The sequence below is a fragment of the Molothrus ater genome, chromosome 28 (assembly GCF_012460135.2).
Source record: "Molothrus ater isolate BHLD 08-10-18 breed brown headed cowbird chromosome 28, BPBGC_Mater_1.1, whole genome shotgun sequence".
Taxonomy (NCBI): Eukaryota; Metazoa; Chordata; class Aves; order Passeriformes; family Icteridae; genus Molothrus; species Molothrus ater.
Genome location: NC_050505.2, coordinates 4,602,890 through 4,621,926, shown reverse-complemented (window position 1 = coordinate 4,621,926; position 19,037 = coordinate 4,602,890). Strand labels below are relative to the sequence as shown.

The 19,037-nt window shown below is 53.0% G+C and overlaps 1 protein-coding gene and 1 long non-coding RNA gene across 2 annotated transcripts; one reads left to right on the top strand and one right to left on the bottom strand.

Annotated features, from left to right (window-relative positions):
• The first annotated feature begins 21 nt into the window (after positions 1 to 21).
• On the top strand, positions 22 to 2,538 carry LOC118695175 (uncharacterized). Its single transcript, XR_004981505.2, has 2 exons — positions 22 to 1,053; positions 2,062 to 2,538. It is a non-coding gene; the product is annotated as an uncharacterized LOC118695175 (long non-coding RNA).
• A 7,681-nt stretch (positions 2,539 to 10,219) lies between these two features.
• On the bottom strand, positions 10,220 to 17,854 carry PROM2 (prominin 2). The gene is made up of 23 exons (XM_036396743.1): positions 17,614 to 17,854; positions 16,965 to 17,014; positions 16,638 to 16,840; positions 16,424 to 16,544; positions 16,085 to 16,148; positions 15,830 to 15,919; positions 15,526 to 15,725; positions 15,367 to 15,441; positions 15,216 to 15,279; positions 14,942 to 15,101; positions 14,417 to 14,569; positions 13,976 to 14,099; positions 13,395 to 13,486; positions 13,237 to 13,321; positions 12,999 to 13,145; positions 12,844 to 12,915; positions 12,678 to 12,770; positions 12,543 to 12,596; positions 12,137 to 12,217; positions 11,526 to 11,594; positions 11,321 to 11,410; positions 11,102 to 11,208; positions 10,220 to 10,607 (listed from the first exon to the last, which is right to left on the bottom strand). The coding sequence occupies exons 1-23, from the start codon at positions 17,852 to 17,854 to the stop codon at positions 10,544 to 10,546; spliced, it is 2,499 nt and encodes an 832-aa protein (XP_036252636.1). The 3' UTR covers positions 10,220 to 10,543.
• Between the last annotated feature and the right edge of the window lie 1,183 nt (positions 17,855 to 19,037).

Below are 19,037 nucleotides of genomic sequence, written 5' to 3'. Positions count from 1 at the left end.
ACCCATCATCATCGCCATCCTTCATCCGTCATCCGTCATCCGTCCCCGGGGAAAACCCCGGCCGCCTCCCCGAAATCCGCGGCTGCACCCCAAAGCATCCCCCGGGCACGGGCAGCGAGCAAAGGAGAGCCCGGAAAATCGCGGGGTTCCCGTGCTTTGATTGGAGAATTATCGGGGCTTGAGGCTGGTTGTAGAATCCTGGAATACTGCAGCAGTTGGGTTTTGTACTGAGGAGATATCAGGGCCTGGGGCTGATTTCAGAATCCCGGAAAACTGCAGCCCGTGGATGGGTTTATGGAAGAATGATCAGGTTTTCAGGCTGGTTATAAAATCTTGGAATACTGCAGCACATGGATGGTTTTATTGAAGAAATATCAGTGTTATAAAATCTTGAAAAACTGCAGAACACGGATGGTTTTACTGAAGAAATGTCGGGGTTTGGGACTGGTTTAAAAATCTTGGAAAACTGCAGAACACGGATGGTTTTATGGAAGAACTATCGGGGTTTGAGGCTGGTGATATAACCTTGGAATATTGCAGTAGTTGGACTTTATACTGAGGAAGTATCAGGGCTTGGGACTGATTTAAAAATCTGGGAAACTGCAGAACACGGATGGTTTTATGGAAGAATTATCAGGGTTTGAGGCTGGTGATAAAATCTTGGAATATTGCAGCACATGGATGGTTTTATTGAAGAATTATCACGGTTTGGGGCTGGTGATAAAATCTTGGAATATTGCAGCATTTGGATTTTATGCTGAAGAAATATCAGGGCTTGGGGCTGATTTAAAAATCCTGGGAAATCACAGCACCTGGATGATTTTATTGAAGAATTTTCAGGGTTTGAGGCCGATTTGAAAATCCTGGAATATCACAGCAATTGGATTTTGTACTGAAGGGATATCAAGGCTTGGAAAATCTTGGGAAATTGCAGCATCTTGGTGATTTATTGAAGAAATCCCGAATGGAATGAGGAGGTTTGGGGCCATTTTGGGAATCTTGGAAAACCACAACACTTGGATTTTCTCAGTGGAAGAAGCTCCAGGGTTTGGGGTGGGTTGGAAATCTCCTGGCTGGGAATCTGGGAGAGGCCAGGATGCTTTTAGCAGCTCCAAATCCGTCATTCCATGGGGCAGAGCTGCTCCCAGGGCTGGTGGAGAGGAAACCAAACCCGCCCAGAGCTCTGGGAAAAAAGGATGAATTTGCCTCTCAAACTTGTGTCCAAGCAGGGGAGCAGAACTCACTCCTGCAATCTCAATTTGTGTCGAGGAATCCTGAAATTCGACGGGAGGAAATGCCACAGGAAACAGCTAAAAATCCCATGGGATGGCAAAAATGGGGTTTTTTTGGAGGGCAAGGATGCAGGGGTGGAATATACAGAGGCGAGAATGTGGGAGTTTCCCAATTTTTAGAGTTTTCCCAACTCAATTTTTAGAGTTTTCCCAACTTTTAGGGTTTCCCAGGGCCAGCTTGGAGCACCCTGGGACAATGGGAGATGTCCCTGCCACGGGTGATTTTTAAGATCCCTTCCAGCCCAAATTCCAGGATTTTATGAGTTTAACACAACCCAAGCCCTCCTGAGGCTGCCCAGAACAGCTGGGCCAGGAATGACCCATCCTGGGCCACATCTGGATGGAAAAGGGATTTTCCTGTGCTCCATCTGGGCTGTGTTGAAATAAATTGAAGTGGTTTCTCCCTGGCAGGGAAATGGGAAAACACAAATGTTAATCCAGCCAGGAGAAAATGAAATAAGCAGGATTGAGGCCTGTGGGCCTGGGGAAGCCCTGCCCTGCAGGAGGAATTTATTCTGTGTGTGGAATGGCTCCTGACTGCCTGGTTTGAGTTGAAATATTCATCCAAATTCCGTGCCAGGAAAAGGAAGAAACCAGGAGTGGGTTGGTTGGGGTGAATTAATCCTGCATTAATCCAAAAACCAGGGTTTTACTGTAGTAACTTATTCCAGGAGAGCAACAACAACAACAAGGGAAAATTATTTATCTTGAAAAGAACATTGACTGAAAGCAGTGCTGAAAAAGAAACCTTTTCTTTTTTTTTTTCAAGAAACAGAAATTCCATTTGCAGAAGCAGAGCTGGGAGCTGCACATCAATCAGCAGCAGGGATTATTAATGAATTTTTAATTCCTTGTGGAAGTCGTCAGGGCTGAAGCCTCCCCACCAGCGTACCCAGGGCAGATCTTTAATGGATTTTTGGCATCCCAGGGTAAAATTCCTCTCAGCCTTGAGGCAGGAGCTGCAGTTCCTCAGGATCCACATGGAAGTGATGGCCCAGGCCCTGGGCCAGCTCAGCAATCGCTCATGGGATGAGTTTTGCTCAGGAAATGCTGACTGTGGTTCTGGGGAGGGAGGAAAGTTCATCTCCTTCATGGCCTCTCATTGATTTTGTGTTGGTTTTTATGGCTTGGGTTCATTGAAGGTGCTTTTATTCAGCCAGCCCTGGCTTTGCAAAGGCTGGGTGGATGTTTAACCCACTGGGTTAAATATGTTAAATAAAATGTTCATCCATGGGGTTAAAATGTTCATTTATTGAGGTTAAAATGTTCATTTTTTGGGGTTAAAATGTTCATTCGTGGGGTTATAAATGTCCATCCATTGGGGCTCAAAATGTTCATTTATTGGGTGTTTAAATGTTCATATTTTGAGGTTTAAAATGTCCATCCATTGGGGTTCAAAATGTCCCTGCATGGGATTATAATTATTTTAGGGTTAGAAATCTTCATCCATGGGGTTTAAATGTCCATCCATTGGGGTTCAAAATGTTCATTTATTGGGGTTAAAATTGTTCATCCATGGAGTTACCAATGCCCATCCATTAGGATTAAAATATTCATTTATTGGGGTTTAGATGTTCATCCTTTGAGGTTTAAAATGTTCACTCATGGGGTTATAAATGTTCATAAATGGGGTTAAAAAGGTTCATAAATGGGATTAAAACAATCCATCAATAGGGTCAGAAATCTTTATCCATGGAGTTTAAATGTCCATCCATGGGTTATAATTATTCAAGGTTAGAAATCTTTATCCATGGAGTTTAAATGTCCATCCATTGGGGTTCAAAATGTTCATTTATTGGGGTTTAAATGTTCATCCTTTGAGGTTTAAAATGTTCACTCATGGGGTTATAAATGTCCATCCATTGGGTTAAAAAGGTTCATAAATGGGATTAAAACAATCCATCAATAGGGTTAGAAATCTTTATCCATTGGGGTTTAAAATCTTTATCCATGGGGTTATAAATGGTCATCCATGGGGTTAAAAATGTTCTTCTATTGGGGTTATAAATGTTCATAAATGGGGTTAAAATTATCCATCAATAGGGTTAAAAATGTTTATCCTTTAGGGTTAGAAATGTTCATGAATTGGGGTTAGAAATGTCCATGTATGGGATTATAATTATTTCAGGGTTAGGAATCTTTATCCATTGGGGTTAGAAATGTCCATGTATGGGATTATAATTATTTTAGGGTTAGGAATCTTTATCCACAGGGTTAGAAATGTCCATCCATTGGGGTTGTGATTATTTCAGGGTTAGGAATCTTTATCCATTGGGGTTAGAAATGTCCATGTATGGGATTATAATTATTTCAGGGTTAGGAATCTTTATCCATTGGGGTTAGAAATGTCCTTCCATTGGGGTTGTGATTATTTCAGGGTTAGGAATCTTTATCCATTGGGGTTAGAAATGTCCCTGGAGCTGCTCCAAGCTGCTTAGGGCCGTGCTGAGCCCTGGCCCCATCAGGGTAAGCTCCTTACCCTGCCCCATCCCACTGGTGCCACATCCTGCCCATGGCATCACCTGCCTGGGCCACAGCCCCAAAAAATGCATTTTGTCCCTCCCAGCATCACCAGGGCGCTGGGAGGTAAAAGAACAGATTTTATTAAAAAAAAAATTAACATTAAAATGCTCGTTTGGGGGAAAAAAAATTGAATTTAAGGGCAAAAATTGGTAATAAAAGTGCTTTGAAGTGGGGAAAAAATCGAGTTTTTGAGGCTTTTATTTAAAAAAAAAAAAGCTAAAATGCTCTTTTGGGGAAAAATTAATTTATGAATAAAAATTGGTAATAAATGTACTTTGAAATGGGGGGGAAATTGAGTTTTTGAGGCTCCATTCTATCTACTCAAAAAAATTGAGTTTTTGAGGCTTTTATTTAAAAAAATAATATTAAAGGGCTCGTTTGGGGAAAAAATGAATTTAGGAAGAAAAACTGGTAATGAAAGTGCTCTGAAATGGGGGAAAAAATGAATTTTGGACCAAAAATTGATTTAAAAAATTGCTCTGAAATGGGAGGAAAAAAATGAATTTTGGACCAAAAATTGATTTAAAAAATTGCTCTGAAATGGGAGGAAAAAAATGAATTTTGGACCAAAAATTGATAATAAAATTGCTCTGAAATGGGGGAAAAATGGAGTTTTTGAGGCCCTTTCTGGATGAATTGCTGGGAGCAGCCCGTCCTTGTTTTCTGCTGCTCCAGCTCCAGCCCAGAACTGGAGATAAAAATAAATAAAAATAAAAATTAAAAAAACCCCAGCAGCGCCTGGGAACAACAACCCCAACAATTCCCTGCTGTGCCTGGGAAAAGCTCCCAGAAAAGGCTCCTTGTGCTGAGAAATCTCCTTTATTTTCTGCTGGAACAAAACCCAAAGCAAAGTTTTGTTCCTCCCCAAAGCTCGGGGACAAACCCGTTCCCAGAAACGCCGGAATTCCCAGAAACTGCCCCAAAATTCCATCACCCTTGGCAGGAAAAGGGGATTTTTCCTTCCCCGGGGCAGGCGTGACTCACAGGGAGATTTTCCTTCCTTTTCCTCCCGGTTCTTGGGGATTTTGTCATCCCTGGCAGGGACCCGGGCGCATCGGGTGACTCTGGGTGAGGTCAGAGCCCCGAAAATAACCCGGGATGGGCCCGGGAGTCGCGGGCACCGCGGGGCTGGCGGGAATTCGGGTTTAAATCCTGGGCAGGGAATTCTCGCTGCTTCTCCCGGCTGGGCAGGAAAAGGGCAGGAAAAGGGCAGGAAAAATCGGATTTCCCACTGGGGAAAGGGGTTTTGGGGTGAGCTGGGGAAAGCTGGACACCCCCCAAAAAAATGCGGATTTTTATTTAAATTTTAATTTATTTTTTTTTTAAAGTCAAGCGATAGACTGTAACAGAAATAATTTTAAAGCTGAGTAATCTTTTTTTTTTTTAAGTTAATTATTTTTTAAATAAGTTAAATAGTAAGAAAAATAATTTTAAAACTAAGCAATAATTTTTAAAAATGAGCCAATTAATTAATTAATTATTTTTTAAAATTAGGTAAGTAGTAAGAAAAATAATTTTAAAACTAAGTAATAATTTTTAAAAATGAGCCAATTAATTAATTAATTAATTTTTAAAATTAGGTAAGTAGTAAGAAAAATAATTTTAAAACTAAGTAATAATTTTTAAAAATTAGTCAATTAATTAATTTTTAAAATTAGGTAAATAGTAAGAGAAATCATTTTAAAGCTAAGTAATGAATTTCTTAAAATGCGTCAATTAATTCATTAATTAATGTTTAAAATAAGTTAAATAATAAGAGAAATAACTTTAAAGCTAAGTGATTTTTTTTTAAATGAGTCAATTAATTTTTAAAATAAGCTACATAATAAGAGAAATAATGTTAAAACCAATAATTTTTAAATAATTAATTTTTAAAATAGGTTAAATAATAAGATAAATAATTTAAAAAATAAGTTAAAATTAACTTTCATCTATTTTTTTTAAACATTTTTTTTTTATCTCATTACACAATTTTTGGCCCAGGTCTCCACCTTGTTTATTCACCTGAGGACTGAGCAAGTTTTTCCTGCCCTGACCTGTTTTCTCAAGGAGGATGAGATGATTAAACCCAGCGTAAATCCTCTTATGGTGAGGAAATTTCCCAGCACCTCAGAGGCTCTTAATGAACTTCGTCTTCATTAGGACACCATGGAAGTTTTGCACATCAAATCTTAATTAATAATATAGAATAGAATAGAATATTATAATGATATTAATCCATCATTAAATGTCCAATTTGCCCTTTGACCCGGAAGTGGAGCTGCCCACGAGGCTCTTTATAAAGTTTGTATTTATAAAGACAGCAGGGGGGTTTATACACCAACTATTAAATATTATATTATATTATATTTATATTAATCCATCATTAAATGTCCAGTCTGCCCTTTGACCCTGGAAGTGGAGCTGCCCATGGCTCTTTATAGAGACACCAGGGGAGTTTTATACACCAAATATTCCAGAATTAAACCTCAAATCCTCTCACCCTGGAAGGGCCCATGAGGGGGAGCCAAAACTCGGAGGAAAAGCCCGGGGGAGGCTCCGAGGATGCTCCTGGCGTTGCCATGGGCACGGGGCCGTTGCCATGGCTACCGAGGGATGCAGGAGCGGTGCTGGAGACAAACCCTCCTCGTCCTTCCCTCGCTGAATAAAATCCAGCTGGGAATTGGGATCTTGTCCTTCCTGTCCAAATAAAATCCAGCTGGGAATTGGGATCTCATCCCTTCCTATCCAAATAAAATCCAGCTGGGAATTGGGATCTCATCCCTTCCTATCCAAATAAAATCCAGCTGGGAATTGGGCTCTCATCCCTCCCTCACTGAATAAAATCCAGCTGGGAATTGGGATCTTGTTCCTTCTCTCACTGAATAAAATCCAGCTGGGAATTGGGATCTTGTCCTTCCTATCCAAATAAAATCCAGCTGGGAATTGGGATCTTGTCCTTCCTGTCCAAATAAAATCCAGCTGGGAATTGGGATCTTGTCCCTCCCACACCAAATAAAATCCAGCTGGGAATTGGGATCTCATCCCTCCCTCACTGAATAAAATCCAGCTGGGAATTGGGATCTCATCCCTTCCTATCCAAATAAAATCCAGCTGGGAATTGGGATCTCTTCCCTCCCTCACTCCTTGCTGCAGAAAAAGCTTTGAAAGGAACATTTTGGGGCTGGGGGTGAAATTTTGAACAATGCCCCACAGCAGCTGCTCTGTGTCTCAGCTTCCCGAGCTGTTTTTAGGGGATGATGAGAAAAACGGGAGCGAGAGGTCACGGATGCTTTTTGTGGAGAAGAAAAGGAGGTTGGTGTTCAATGAAAACCAGGGAAAAAAATGGGGGGAAATGGAGTAAGAATGGGGGAATTGAGTGCTGGTACAATTGCAGGAATGAGCTGATCCTGGCTGGACTTTTCCTGCATTTCTCCTCCGTTCCGGGAATAGAGAAGAACAATTTGTGCCCTGAAATAGGAAATTTATAAACAATTTTTGCCCTGAAACAGGAGCTGGGCAGCAGCAGCTGGGCTGAGCAGAGCTGCAGCCCTGTGAATCAATGAATTATTGATTGTTTATGGATTATTGACACTTCTCAGGACAGCAGGAGTGAGGTGAGGGGCTGAATCCCAAGGGGGAAGGGAAATGGTTTAATCAACACCAGTTAATTAAGTGCTTGGAAAGTAAAGAACACAGACCCAGATAAACTGGGATAGAGAAAAAAATATTCAAAGAATACAGGTCCAGATAAACTGAGATAGAGGGAAAAAAAACAACTCTGAGAACACAGATACAGATAAAGTGAGATAGAGAAAAAAAAATTCAAAGAATACAGGTCCAGATAAACTGAGATGGAGGAAAAAACCACCTCAGAGAACACAGATCCGTATAAGGTGAGACAGGAAAAAGAAATTCAAAGAGCACAGATCCAAACTGAGATAGGAAGAAAACCAAACCCCTCTGACAGAGGAGACACAAAATCATTTTTAAAAATCCATTTAGCAGCTGGAAATGAGCTGATTTCAGTCTTTAATTTAAATAATAAAGAGGAGACAAGGTGCCTCTGTGAGGGTGAGACTGCAGGTTAATCATAAACCTGGGACTGCAGGTTAATCATAAATCCTGGCTCTGCTTGAGGTGAGGAATCATTGTCCAGCTCATTCTTATTTTTTATTTTTTCCCTTAGTAAACAGAGTCCAGTTGGTTCAGAACCATTTTCTGGGTTATTCATGGGCGATTTACCGTTAACTCAAAGATCCTCCCGTTTTTAATCCATCCACATCCCAGGCAAGGAATGGGGGTGTTATGGATTTATAACAAACATTTATTTTGGTGTGAATCCCTCTGCCATTCATTATTTATCTGTAATTCAGAGTGGCCCAGCTACGAGGAATAACCTCAGGAAGAAGATGCAGCTGAATTAATCTCATTTCTTTGCAAACCCACTGGATTTGATGACCTCAAAGTTCTTTTCCAGCCTAAACAACCCCAGGTTTGTCTCTGTGATTTATTTAATCAGTGAATGGACTCAGTAAATATTATTGCTTTTGTGCTAGTTAACATTTCAAGTCCATAATCCCTTTTTGCTCTCCTGCACCACCAAGTGGGGATTACAGTATTTAAAATACGGCGCTGCCATGGAGAGTACAAAAAAATTATTGTAAGAAATGAATTTCTAAAATAAATTATTATAAAAAATTAAAATATAAAATATAATTTTAAAATTAATTTCTAAAATAAAATTTTAAAATAAATTTACAAAATAAAATTGAAAAAATATTGTTTGTTTTTTTTTTTTAATCAGGCAAATCTCTTCTTTTAATTATCTCAGAATTTTGTGACTTTAGGCCTTCAAAATGCATCCAGCTGGGAGCTTTTTATTTCCTGGCTGAACCCCAGGTAAGAACATTTTCCACACCACAACACCTCTCCCCACCACAACCCCCTCTGACCCCAAAATTCTCTATTTTAACGCTGATTTTTGGTGCCATCAGGTGGTTTCCATGTGGGCTGAGGACATCCCACATGTGGATGGGGGGGTCCTGCAAAAACCCTTTTGGGGTTTTCATTCGAAATCCCTTTGGAAAAAAACCTTTGCAATGCTGACCTCTGCAGGCTGAGGAGCTCTGAAAACCCCGGGCAGCAATAACCTAAATAATGCATAAACCAGGTGTTTTTACTGCTGCTGGCTGTGGGTAGGAAAAGCCCATAATAAAATAAAAAAAACCGTATAAATTATGCATAAAAATGGGGCATTTCTCTCTCAGCTGGCAGACAGAGAGCGTTTACGGGGAGGGAAATCCTCCTTTGGTGGAGCTGCAAACCCCTGGATGGATTCTGGGAATAATTTGCTGCTTGGACAAAGCCCTGCCAAACCAGGGGGTGAAGGATCTGGATGAAAAACAGGAAAAAAATACAAATTGGGAAATAAAGGGCTGGACTTCCCTGGGATGGGGGGCAGAGCCCCCTGCCCATGCCAGGGGATGGATCAAGATGATTTTTGATATCCCTTTCAACCCAAACCATTCCGTGGTTGTACCCACCCCTTCACCTGCAGTTTCCAGAGGCCCCAGCTCTAATTAAGCTCTAATTAAGCTCTAATTAACAGCACCTCGAGGCCAGGAGGGCCCCCACCCTTGCAGTGGGGTTATTGGGGGGTGGAGATGGGGGTCCCATGGGGTTTGGGCCATCCATGACCTCAGCCCCAGAGCCCTTATAGCCCTGGAGCCCTCATGGCCGTGTCACCCCTCGGCCCTGGAGCCCTCATGGCTGTGTCACCCCTGGAGCCCTCATGTCCCTGTCACCCCTCAGCCCTGGATCCCCCATGTCCCTGTCACCCCTTTGGCCCTGGAGCCCTCATGGCCGTGTCACCCCCTTGGCCCTGAAGCCACCTCAGGCCTGGCCCCGGACCCTCATGGCCGTGTCACTCCCTCAACCCTGGGGTCCCCTTTGGCCCTGGAGCCCCCATGGCCATGGAGCCACCTCAAGCCTGGCCCTGTCACCTCCATGTCCCTGTCACCCCCTCAGTCCTGGAGCCACCTCAGGCCTGGGCCCCGAGCCCCCATAGCCGTGTCACCTCCTTGGCCCCAGCCCCAGAGCCTCCCTCAGTCCTGGAGCCCCCTTGGCCATAACCTCAACCCTGAAGTCCCCCTGAACCCCTTCAAATCCAAAGCCATGGGGTCCCCTCAGCCCCAGAGCCCCTTCAGACCCCAAAAGCCCCAACCCTAAAGCCCCCCTTGGCCCCAAAGGCCCTCATCCCCCTTGGCCCCAAAGCCCCTCAGCTGTGGGCTCCCCTCATCCCAAAACCCCTTGGCCCTACAGCCTCCTCACCCCAAAGCCCCTCAGAACCGTTCCCTGTGGATAATGGGGACACAAAGGGCGTGAACAGAAGAGCCAGGGGCAGATTTTAGGGGAGGGTTTTAATGTGCCCCACACCCCTGGGGGTGCTGGGAGTGGGGGATTGCTGTGGGGTTTGAGAGGGCTGGGGGAGCCTCCCCGTCCAGCCAGGATCAGCCAGGCTGCAGGAGCCCCCCAGAGACCCCAAATCTCCGGGCGTCCCATGCCTGGGAAGGACGCCAGACCCCAAAGGACACCGAGAAAGAGACGCCAGAGGGATCCAAAGCCCTGAGAGGTGCCAGAGGGATTTGGAGCTTTGGCACAGGTTTGTGCTTTGGGTTTGTGCTGCTTTGGGTTTAGGTTTGGGTTTGTGGCAGCTCCTGGGGCGCCGCACCCGGCAGAGCCCCGTCCTAGAGCTTGAGCGCTGTCACACGGGGGATGTGGAAGGGACAGGTCTCCTCTGAGCCCGTGGAGCTGCAGGAGAGATGGAGAAAGCCCAAGGGATGGTCAGGGAGGGGTCCACACCCCCATTCCCGTGTCCTCCCCGTCCCCTTGTCCTCCCATCTCCTTATCCTTCCCTTGTTCCGGTGTCCTCCTCCCTGTCCCCATGTCCTCCCCATCCCTTTATCCTCCTTGTCCCTGTGTCCTCCCCATCCCCTTGTCCTGCTGCCCCGTGTCCCCCTTATCCTCTTGTCCTCCCTGTCCTTGTGCCCCCTTGTCCCCCCTTCTCCTTGTCCCCCATGTCCTCCCCGTCCCCTCGTCCTCCTGCCTCGTGTCCATCCCATCCCTTCGTCCCCGTGTTTCCCTCATCCTCTTGTCCTCCCCATCCCCATGTCCCCGTGTCCTCCTCATCCCCGTGTCCTCCTCATCCCCGTGTCCTCCTCATCCCCCTTGTCCCCCCTTGTCCCCCCGTGTCCCTCCATGTCCCCCGTGTCCCCTCGTGTCCCCGGTCAGCGGCCGCCCCTCACATCAGGCGGTTGCGGATGGGGCGGAAGTGTTTGGTGAGTCTGACGGCGAAGATGATGCTGGGGATGAGGAAGAAGGTGCAGCAGCCCAGGCTGAACCAGAAGGCGTTCTGCAAGGAGAGCCGGCCGGGCTGAGGGGCAGCCCCGGGGCTCCGGAGGGGCTCGGGCAGCCCCGGCGCTCCCGCAGCTCCTCCCCGGAGCCCCGAGGAGGGCGATGCTCACCCAGGGCTCGGCGATGCGGTCGCACAGGATCACCCGCCCGTTGTCCAGGGCCGTGGCCAGCGGCTGGCACGAAGCCACGTCCTCCCTCAGCTGCAACGAGACAAGCACCACGCCCGGCTGCTGGTGTGCAGTTTGCCTGCTGGGGGGGATCCATGGGGGCTCCTGGGCCCCAAAAATCCCCGCGGGGGGACGGGGGAGCTCTCACCGTCTGCCCGACCCAGTTGAGGTACTGGGTGAAATAGCGCAGCTCCTTCCTGGTGAAGCAGCCGAGCTCCTGGGCAGGGAGAGGCAGCGTGGAGGGAGAGCCCTGCACTTCCCGGCCCGGATTCAGCCCCACAGTTCCCAATTCCGATTCAACCCCGCAGTTCCCAGTCCGGATTCAGCCCCACAGTTCCCAATTCCCATTCAGCCCCGCACTTCCCAGTCTGGATTCAGGCCTGCACTCCCCAGCCCAGATTCAGCCCCGCAGTTCCCAGCCTGAATTTAACCCAGACTTCCCAATCTGGATTCAACCCCACACTTTCCCAATTCTGATTCAGCCCCGCGCTTCCCAATTCTGATTCAGCCCCACAGTTCCCAGTCTGAATTTAACCCACACTTCCCAATCTGGATTCAGCCCCACACTCCCCAATTCTGATTCAACCCCGCGTTCCCCATCCCGGCTCCATCCCCGCGTTCCCCAGCCTCTCTCCAGCCTCTCTCCGGGCTAATGCAGGCTGGGAAATGGGGGCTGAAGGCTCTCGGTGCCCTCTTCTCCCTCTTTCCTCCTGGCTGCGGGGGATTCCAGCCCCGCCGGTTCATCCGGCCCCGCCTCACCTGCCGCAGGATCTGCTGGGCCTGCAGGGGCAGCCGGGCTTCCACCGAAGCCGTGGTGGCCAGAGTCCTCCTCACCCGCTCCTGGGGAGGCACAGCGAGGGCAGAGCATCCTCAGGGCCCGGAGGGGCGGGGTGGGTGCCCGGGGGGTGCAGGGAGAAACCCCAAATTGGGTCTGGGTGCCGGGCAGGGAAAGGGGGATGTGCCCTGAGCAGGAAAACCCCTTTGCAGGGGGATTTCTGGTTTGTGACAGCAAATCTAATCCCTAAAAGAGACTGATTTTCCTGGCTGGCATTTTTCCTGGCTCTCCCATCACCCTGCAGCTGTATTTTTTTGTTGCTGTTGTTTTTTGGCAGATGGGAACCATGGAGCACCAGAGTTTCTGGGGCTGGAAGAGACATGTCAGTACCTTGAGGTGCGGCGCCAAGCGGGAGAGGAACTGGACGCTTTCCCCCAGCTTTGCCTGCAGGACAGGGAGGTGAGGAAGGTTCAGAAACCTCGTTGTCCCCTTCAAGGGGCTGCCACCAGCCCGGCAGGGACTCACCACCAAAGCCTCCTGCGCCTGCACCGTGGAGTTCTGCATGTGCCTCAGCGCCCTGGCCTCCGCTGCGAGCCGCCCGGCCACCGTGCTGTTCCTCTGCGGGGCACGGCGGGGTCAGCCCGGCCCCGACAGCACCGAGGGCCCCCCCTTTACCTGCCCCGCCGCTCACCTGCATCTTCTGCAGCCCCTCCAGGTTCCTCGCCAAGCCGGGCAGGCTGGTCTGCACCACGGGGTTCTTCATCTGCGGGGAAACGGAGTCGGGGGCTGCCCGAAATGCAGCCCCGCGCCCCGCAGCGGGTCCAGATGATGGCGAGCAGCCCTCACCTCCTCCTGGAAGCGCCCGTAATCCACCTCGTCCAGCCCGCTGCGGGCGAAGGCCTCCAGGTCCTGCCTGCCCTCGCTGCGGAGCAGCCGCACGGCCCCCAGGTCCGCCGTGAAGTCTCCCAGGCGTTTTTGGAAGTCGGCCGTGTACTGCAGGGTGGGACAAGGTGTCCTGCAGGGCTCCCAGTAACCCCAGTAAAGCTCCTGCGTCCCCCTGCCCCGACCCGGAGCCGGCCCTCACCTGGGGGGTTCTCAGGTGCTCGTCCAGGTCGTAGGAGCTGTCGAGCTGCAGCACCTCCCAGAGCCCCGCGCCGCTCTTGCACTCCCTGCAAGGCAGAGGAGCGTTGGGGGGATCCCAAATCCGTCCTGGCAGCTCGGGGAGGCTCCTGCCGTGCTCACCTGTACGCAGAGCTGAGGTTGGAGTCCCTCCTGAGGTTGAGCTGGCGGGTGAGGTTCATGGACGGAGGGAGATTCCCCGGGGTGTCGATGAACTGGGCCAAACAGGAGGAGGAATTGAGGCAGGGTAAGGCAGGGGTGCTCCCAGCAGGGATTCTGGGGGTGCTCTGCCCTCGCAGGGGTATCCTGGGGAGGTTCATGGCAGCCTGAGCTAATTTTGGGTTTATTTGGACACTTCCCAATGAGGAGCCTGGCCTGGTGTATTTGGAGGGACAGCCCCGTGTGTGGCACTGCCACGAGGACAGTCCTGACCCCAGTCCCACTGCCCCAATCCCTCTCCCATCCCCATCACCCCCATCAAGCACCCCGAGGACCAGGGAACAGCAATTAGGAAGTGAATTAACAGCACAAAGGGATTCCCAGCTGGTGATGCAAATCCGAGGAGCTAATCCTAAACTTAATCTTCCGGTCTAGGACGGGGCTTTTCCAGTCGGGTTTAGGGGGAGGACACAGAGCCTTTGGAGGTGTTTTGGTGCACGGAATGAGAGATTTACAGGGTGATGGGTGGATGTGTGGCCACCCACCTTATAAATCTCCTGGTTGACCCAATTCCTGCAAACCAGCGTCTGGATGTTGCCCCCGACCAGGAAGGTGGCGAAAACCAGGAGGATGAGGAGCCAGGAGAACAGGAAAGCCAAGCCCACGCCGCTGAAAGAGAGGGGAGAGGAGGCGGCGCCGGTGGCTTCGCAGCCGCGAGAGGGCAGGAAGAGACCTGCCCGTCCAGCTGCAGCCCCGCGGCTCCTTCCCGAGCCCGGGCACGCCGGGCTGGGCAGGGCCGGCCCTGGCAGCGGGCTGTGCTGCCAGCTCCCAGGGAGGAGCAGCTTCTCCCGGAGCTGCCGGCGCAGGCGGTGCCTTCAAAAGCTTTTCCGCTGGGACCTCTCCCAGTCCCTCCCTTGGCTTTGCCTGGGCTTTTTTTGGGGGGTGTGTGAGATGGAGCAGCCCCCCGCACCCAGATAAAGCCTTACACCAGGAGAAACTTGGCGCCAGCTTCTCCTCGGCACTCGTAGTCGCTGGGGTCCTCCCGCTTGGACAGCCCGTACGCCCCCAGGGCCATGCCCGTCACATTGCAGGCGAGGATGAGGAGGATGATGGAGCACAGCACCGTGCCCGCGATCCACCTGGAGGGGAGAGCAGCAGGGCACAGCCTGGAGACGCGGGGCTGAGGCACCAGGGGCTCGGGGCCCTTCTCTGCAAGGAAGGGTGTTCCCATTGCCGATGGTGAGGCACGCAGTGATTGTGGGTGGGATTTTTTGGAGCCCTCCTATTTTTCGGATATCTTTTGGCCATTTAGGCTGTGAATGATGGAGCCTGAGCACAGGGAGGGTATGGCTTTGAGGAATGCGTGAGTTGAGATGTGGAGGGAGGCCAGTTCGGGGAGGTTTAGTCCCATTGTAACTATTAGGAGTCCTGGCTGGCTTGAAGTAGAGAAGGCAATGATTCTTTTTATTGTCGTTTTGGGCAAGGGCGCATGTGGCTGCCCCCGGGCTCACCTGTAGCGCTCGAAGCGCTCCGCCTCCCGCAGGTACGGCCGGCTCCGCTGCTCCGCCTCCGCCAGCGCCTCGCTGGCCGGCCGGGTGTAGTCGGGCAGGGGGAAGCCGTCGGCGATGGACTGCACCTTCTCCGCCGTGCGGGCCAGGTCGGCCCGCAAATCTGCGGGAACAAGGCCGGGCTGCAGGGCTGGGTGGTCCCTGCACCCCACCCCGTGTCCCCAAAAGGATTCAGCGCGTGGGGGATGTCCCCACTCGCTGTGGCAGCCCCACTCACCCTGGATGACCTGAGCCATCCTCTCCACGGCCAGCTCCGGGATGGAGTTGAAGGTGCCATTGCCCTGCAGGAAAAAAGGAGGCGCTGAGCACCTCAGCTGGAGTTGCTGGCGGGTGCTGGACCCCCCCATGCTTCACCCCAACCCCTAAACCTGGCGAATCATCTCCGCAAAGTCACTTCGGGGCAGACCGGCCAGTGCCTTCAACACCTTCTCCACCGACGGCACCTTGGGAGAGTGGAGAAAAGACCCCGTGAGCCGCGGGGCGGCGGCGCGGGGAGGCCACCGGGGGCACCAGGGGCCCGTGCCCACCTTGGCGTAGTCAGCCCCGAGCTGCAGGCCCTGTGCCCGGCCCAGGACGCTGGCGCAGGAGGTGCAGCGCGGGTCGTCCAGGAGCGCGACCACGCGGCGCCTCCGCTCCCGCAGCGCCGGCTCCAGCTCGGCCCGCGCCGCCGCCAGCGCCCGCGCCGTCCTGTGCACGATCTGTAAATGGTGCAGCGAGCTCTGTAGGTCTTAAAGAGAAAGCCCAGGGCTCGGTCACGCTGCTCCGCTCGGCCGCCACGGAGAGGCTGCGGCCCCGGTGGCGGTGCCGGGGACAGCGGAGCTCCGGCCGTACCTCCGGCCCGGTCCTGCAGGTCGGCGAGAGCCGCGTAGGTCATGGCCTGGAGCTGTGCGTGGATGGAGAGCCCCACGCTCCTGCTGAGCCCTGCAAGGCACCGAGGCACCGTCAGCACCGAGTCCATCCCCGGGGCGAGCTCGGCACCGTCAGCACCGCGTCCATCCCCGGGACCATCCCCGGGGCGAGCTCGGCCCCATCGGCACCGAGACCATTCCTGGGGCGAGCTCGGGGTGCTGCCGGTGCCGTTCTTACCACCCAGGTCGGAGCTGATCTGCTTTCGGGGCACCTCGAACTTGTCCACCACCATCTGCACGCCCTGCCGGGAAAGAGGAGCCGCTGAGCCGCGGGCAGCAGCGGCCGGGAGGGGAGGGAGCCCCGCGTTGCCATTCGGAACGCGTTTTTATGGCAGCCGCGTCATCTCCTCTTGCCTGGCGAACCATCCATCCCCCGAGGGAAACGCGGCCATCCCTGGGCAGCGCGCCCTGCCGGGGGCGAGGCCGCTCGGGGACACACCTGGGGGACCTTGGCAAGGTGGCGAGGCCGCTCGGGGACACACTTGGGGGACCTTGGCAAGGCCGCTCGGGGACCCACCTGGGGGATGCTGGCAAGGTGCTGCCGCAGCGTGCGCAGGGTGGAGGGCACAGCCCCCAGCCCCGGCTCCATCTGTCCCTTCACCCTCTGGCTGGTGACAAAGGCGCAGGTGACGCTGACCCTGCGGGGAGCGAGCAGGCGGTGGCGGTGCGGCCCCGCAGGACGCGGCTCCCCCCGCCCAGCGAGGATTTTGGGGGTGATTCGGGGGGCTCACAGGATGACGAGGGAGGTGAAGGACAGGCAGGCCAGCAGGCAGCGGCGGCGGCAGCCCAGCGAGCGCCGGTGGGCGCGGAGGCGGCCCCCGCAGCGCCGGCGGCTCCGGCAGTAGCAGAAGCACATCCCGGCCACCGGCACGGCCACGGTGAAGAGCAGAGCCACGGCGGCACAGACGACATAGCCCAGCTCGTACTGCACCACCTGCGCCACGGGAGAGCCTCGCTGGGGCACCTCTGCACCGAGCTCGGGGCGCTCTGTGTGCCCGGGTGCCCCGTGCCAGGTGGGAACATCCCCGTGGCATCCCCTGCCCCACGGCCCGGCTCACCTGCGATGTCCTCACCGAGCCGGGGTCGTTCAGGGCTGTCCTGAGCAGCTCTGCAAAAAATAAATCATGGCACGGGCAGAGGAGGCCCCGCCCGGTGCATCCCCAACCTTCGTGGGGCAGCAGCACCGGGGCAGAGGCCGAAGCTTCTGCTGAACCCCTGGGGCCCCTGGAGCCGCTCTGGGACAGAGGCAGGACCCTCTTCTGAACGCCTGTAGCTGCTCTGGGACACAGGATCACAGCCTGCAGAACACCCAAGTCCTGGCAGCAGTGGGATCGCTCTGCTCGAGGTGAGGAATCATTGTCCAGCTCATCCTCACTTTTTATTTTTTCCCCCCAGTAAACAGAGTGCCCTCCACTTGGTTCAGGACGATTTTCTGGATTATCCCTGGAGGATTTACCATTAACTCAAAGATCCTCTCATTTGTAATCCCTCCACATCCCAGGCAAGGAATGGGGATATTCATGGATCTATAACAACCATTTATTTCAGTGTGAATCCCTCTGCCATTCATAATTTATCTGCAATTTAGAGTGGCCCAACTACAAGAAACAACCTCAGCAAGACGGTCCAGCTGAACTAACCCCATTTCTTTGCAAACCCACTGCATCGAACGACCCCAGATTTCTTTCCCCGGGGCTCAGGGCTCACCTGTGGGCAGCGGGTTCTGCTGGATGAGGTCCAGGCAGCGCCGGACGAGGCCGTAGAGGGGATCCAGCGAGCTGGGCACGCGGTGCAGCGCCGGCACCCGGATCTCGGCGTGCCTGTCGGTGAATCGCAGCACCGGCACTGCCCCGGGGCCGGCGGGGTGGCACTGCTGGCTGCCCGCGCCTCGCAGCATCGCCCCGGCCAGCAGCAGCAGCAGCAGCAGCAGCAGCCCCGCCGCCCGCATGGCTCCGGCCAGCGCAGAGCCGGGGGGCCTCGCTCAGCTGCGATCGCCGGCCCCGGCTGGGCTGCTGCTGCTCCGGGAAACCTGCCTGACGGGTCAGCAGAGCCCAGACGCTGCCGTGGCTTGTTCCCCCACCACGGCTTCCCCGGGGCGGCTGCGTGGAGGCGTCTCCCAAACCATCCCGGGCGTGTTTTGCAAGCCCCGGCATCCCTGAGTCACCGCCGCGGGGTCCCCGCTGCCGAGCCCTGTCCCCAAAGCCACGGCAAAGCCTCCGCGGGGTTTTGGGGGTGCTGAACCCCCTGTGCTTGGGCTGGAGGGTGCTGGACCCCACCACAGCCAGCTTGGGAGGAGGGATTTGGGATTTTGGGCATGGCTTGGGGGGTGGGAATGCCCTTGTGGGGGGATGCTCGCGTGTGGATGGGGTACCCGGGGGTCAGAAAAGCATCCTGAGAGCTGGGTCAGCAATAAGGAGACGAAACCAGCACGTGGAGAGGGGCACCGAGGCCCGGCCGGGTGTGAGATGAGTTCTCCAGCCTCAGCCAGCGCCGGTCCCACACCCCGAGGCGGCCGCGGCTCCTTCCCAGGGCCCGGATCCTGCTCGGCCCGGCCCGAGCGCTAATTACAGGCTGGGCTGGAAGCGCAGGAGGTTCAACCTGATCCGTGCGTGCGGGGGGAGCGGCCCCGCCGAGCCCAGACGGCCCCGGGGCATCCCGAGAGCCGCGACCCCGCTCGGCCGGGCGGGCCGGACCGGGCCGCGCCCTCCGCCCGCTGCCCACGGCCCGTCTGCCCGGCGGGGATGCTGGTCCGGTGCTTCCCCTCCCTCCGGAAAAGGGGCTGGCCGCCCACGTTTGTTCCATCCCCACCACCCGCTTGGGAATGGGAGGTTTGGGAGGGGAAAATCCCGTCCCGGCTCGGTTTGTCCCATCCCAGGCCAGGAAATCCTGGGATTTTCAGGATTTTCAGTACCTGGCTGGTGCTGGGCAGTGATGGGGATGCCAGGGATGATTTCTCACCATGATTTCCCATTCTCACCATGATTTCCCAACCATGGCCTCCATTTCCCATTCCCATGGTGATTTCCTAACCCCAGCCTGGATTTCCCATTCCCACGGGGATTTCTCATCCCCATTCCCATTTGACTCCCATGTCCATGAGGATTTCCCATCCCACAATCATTTCCCACTCC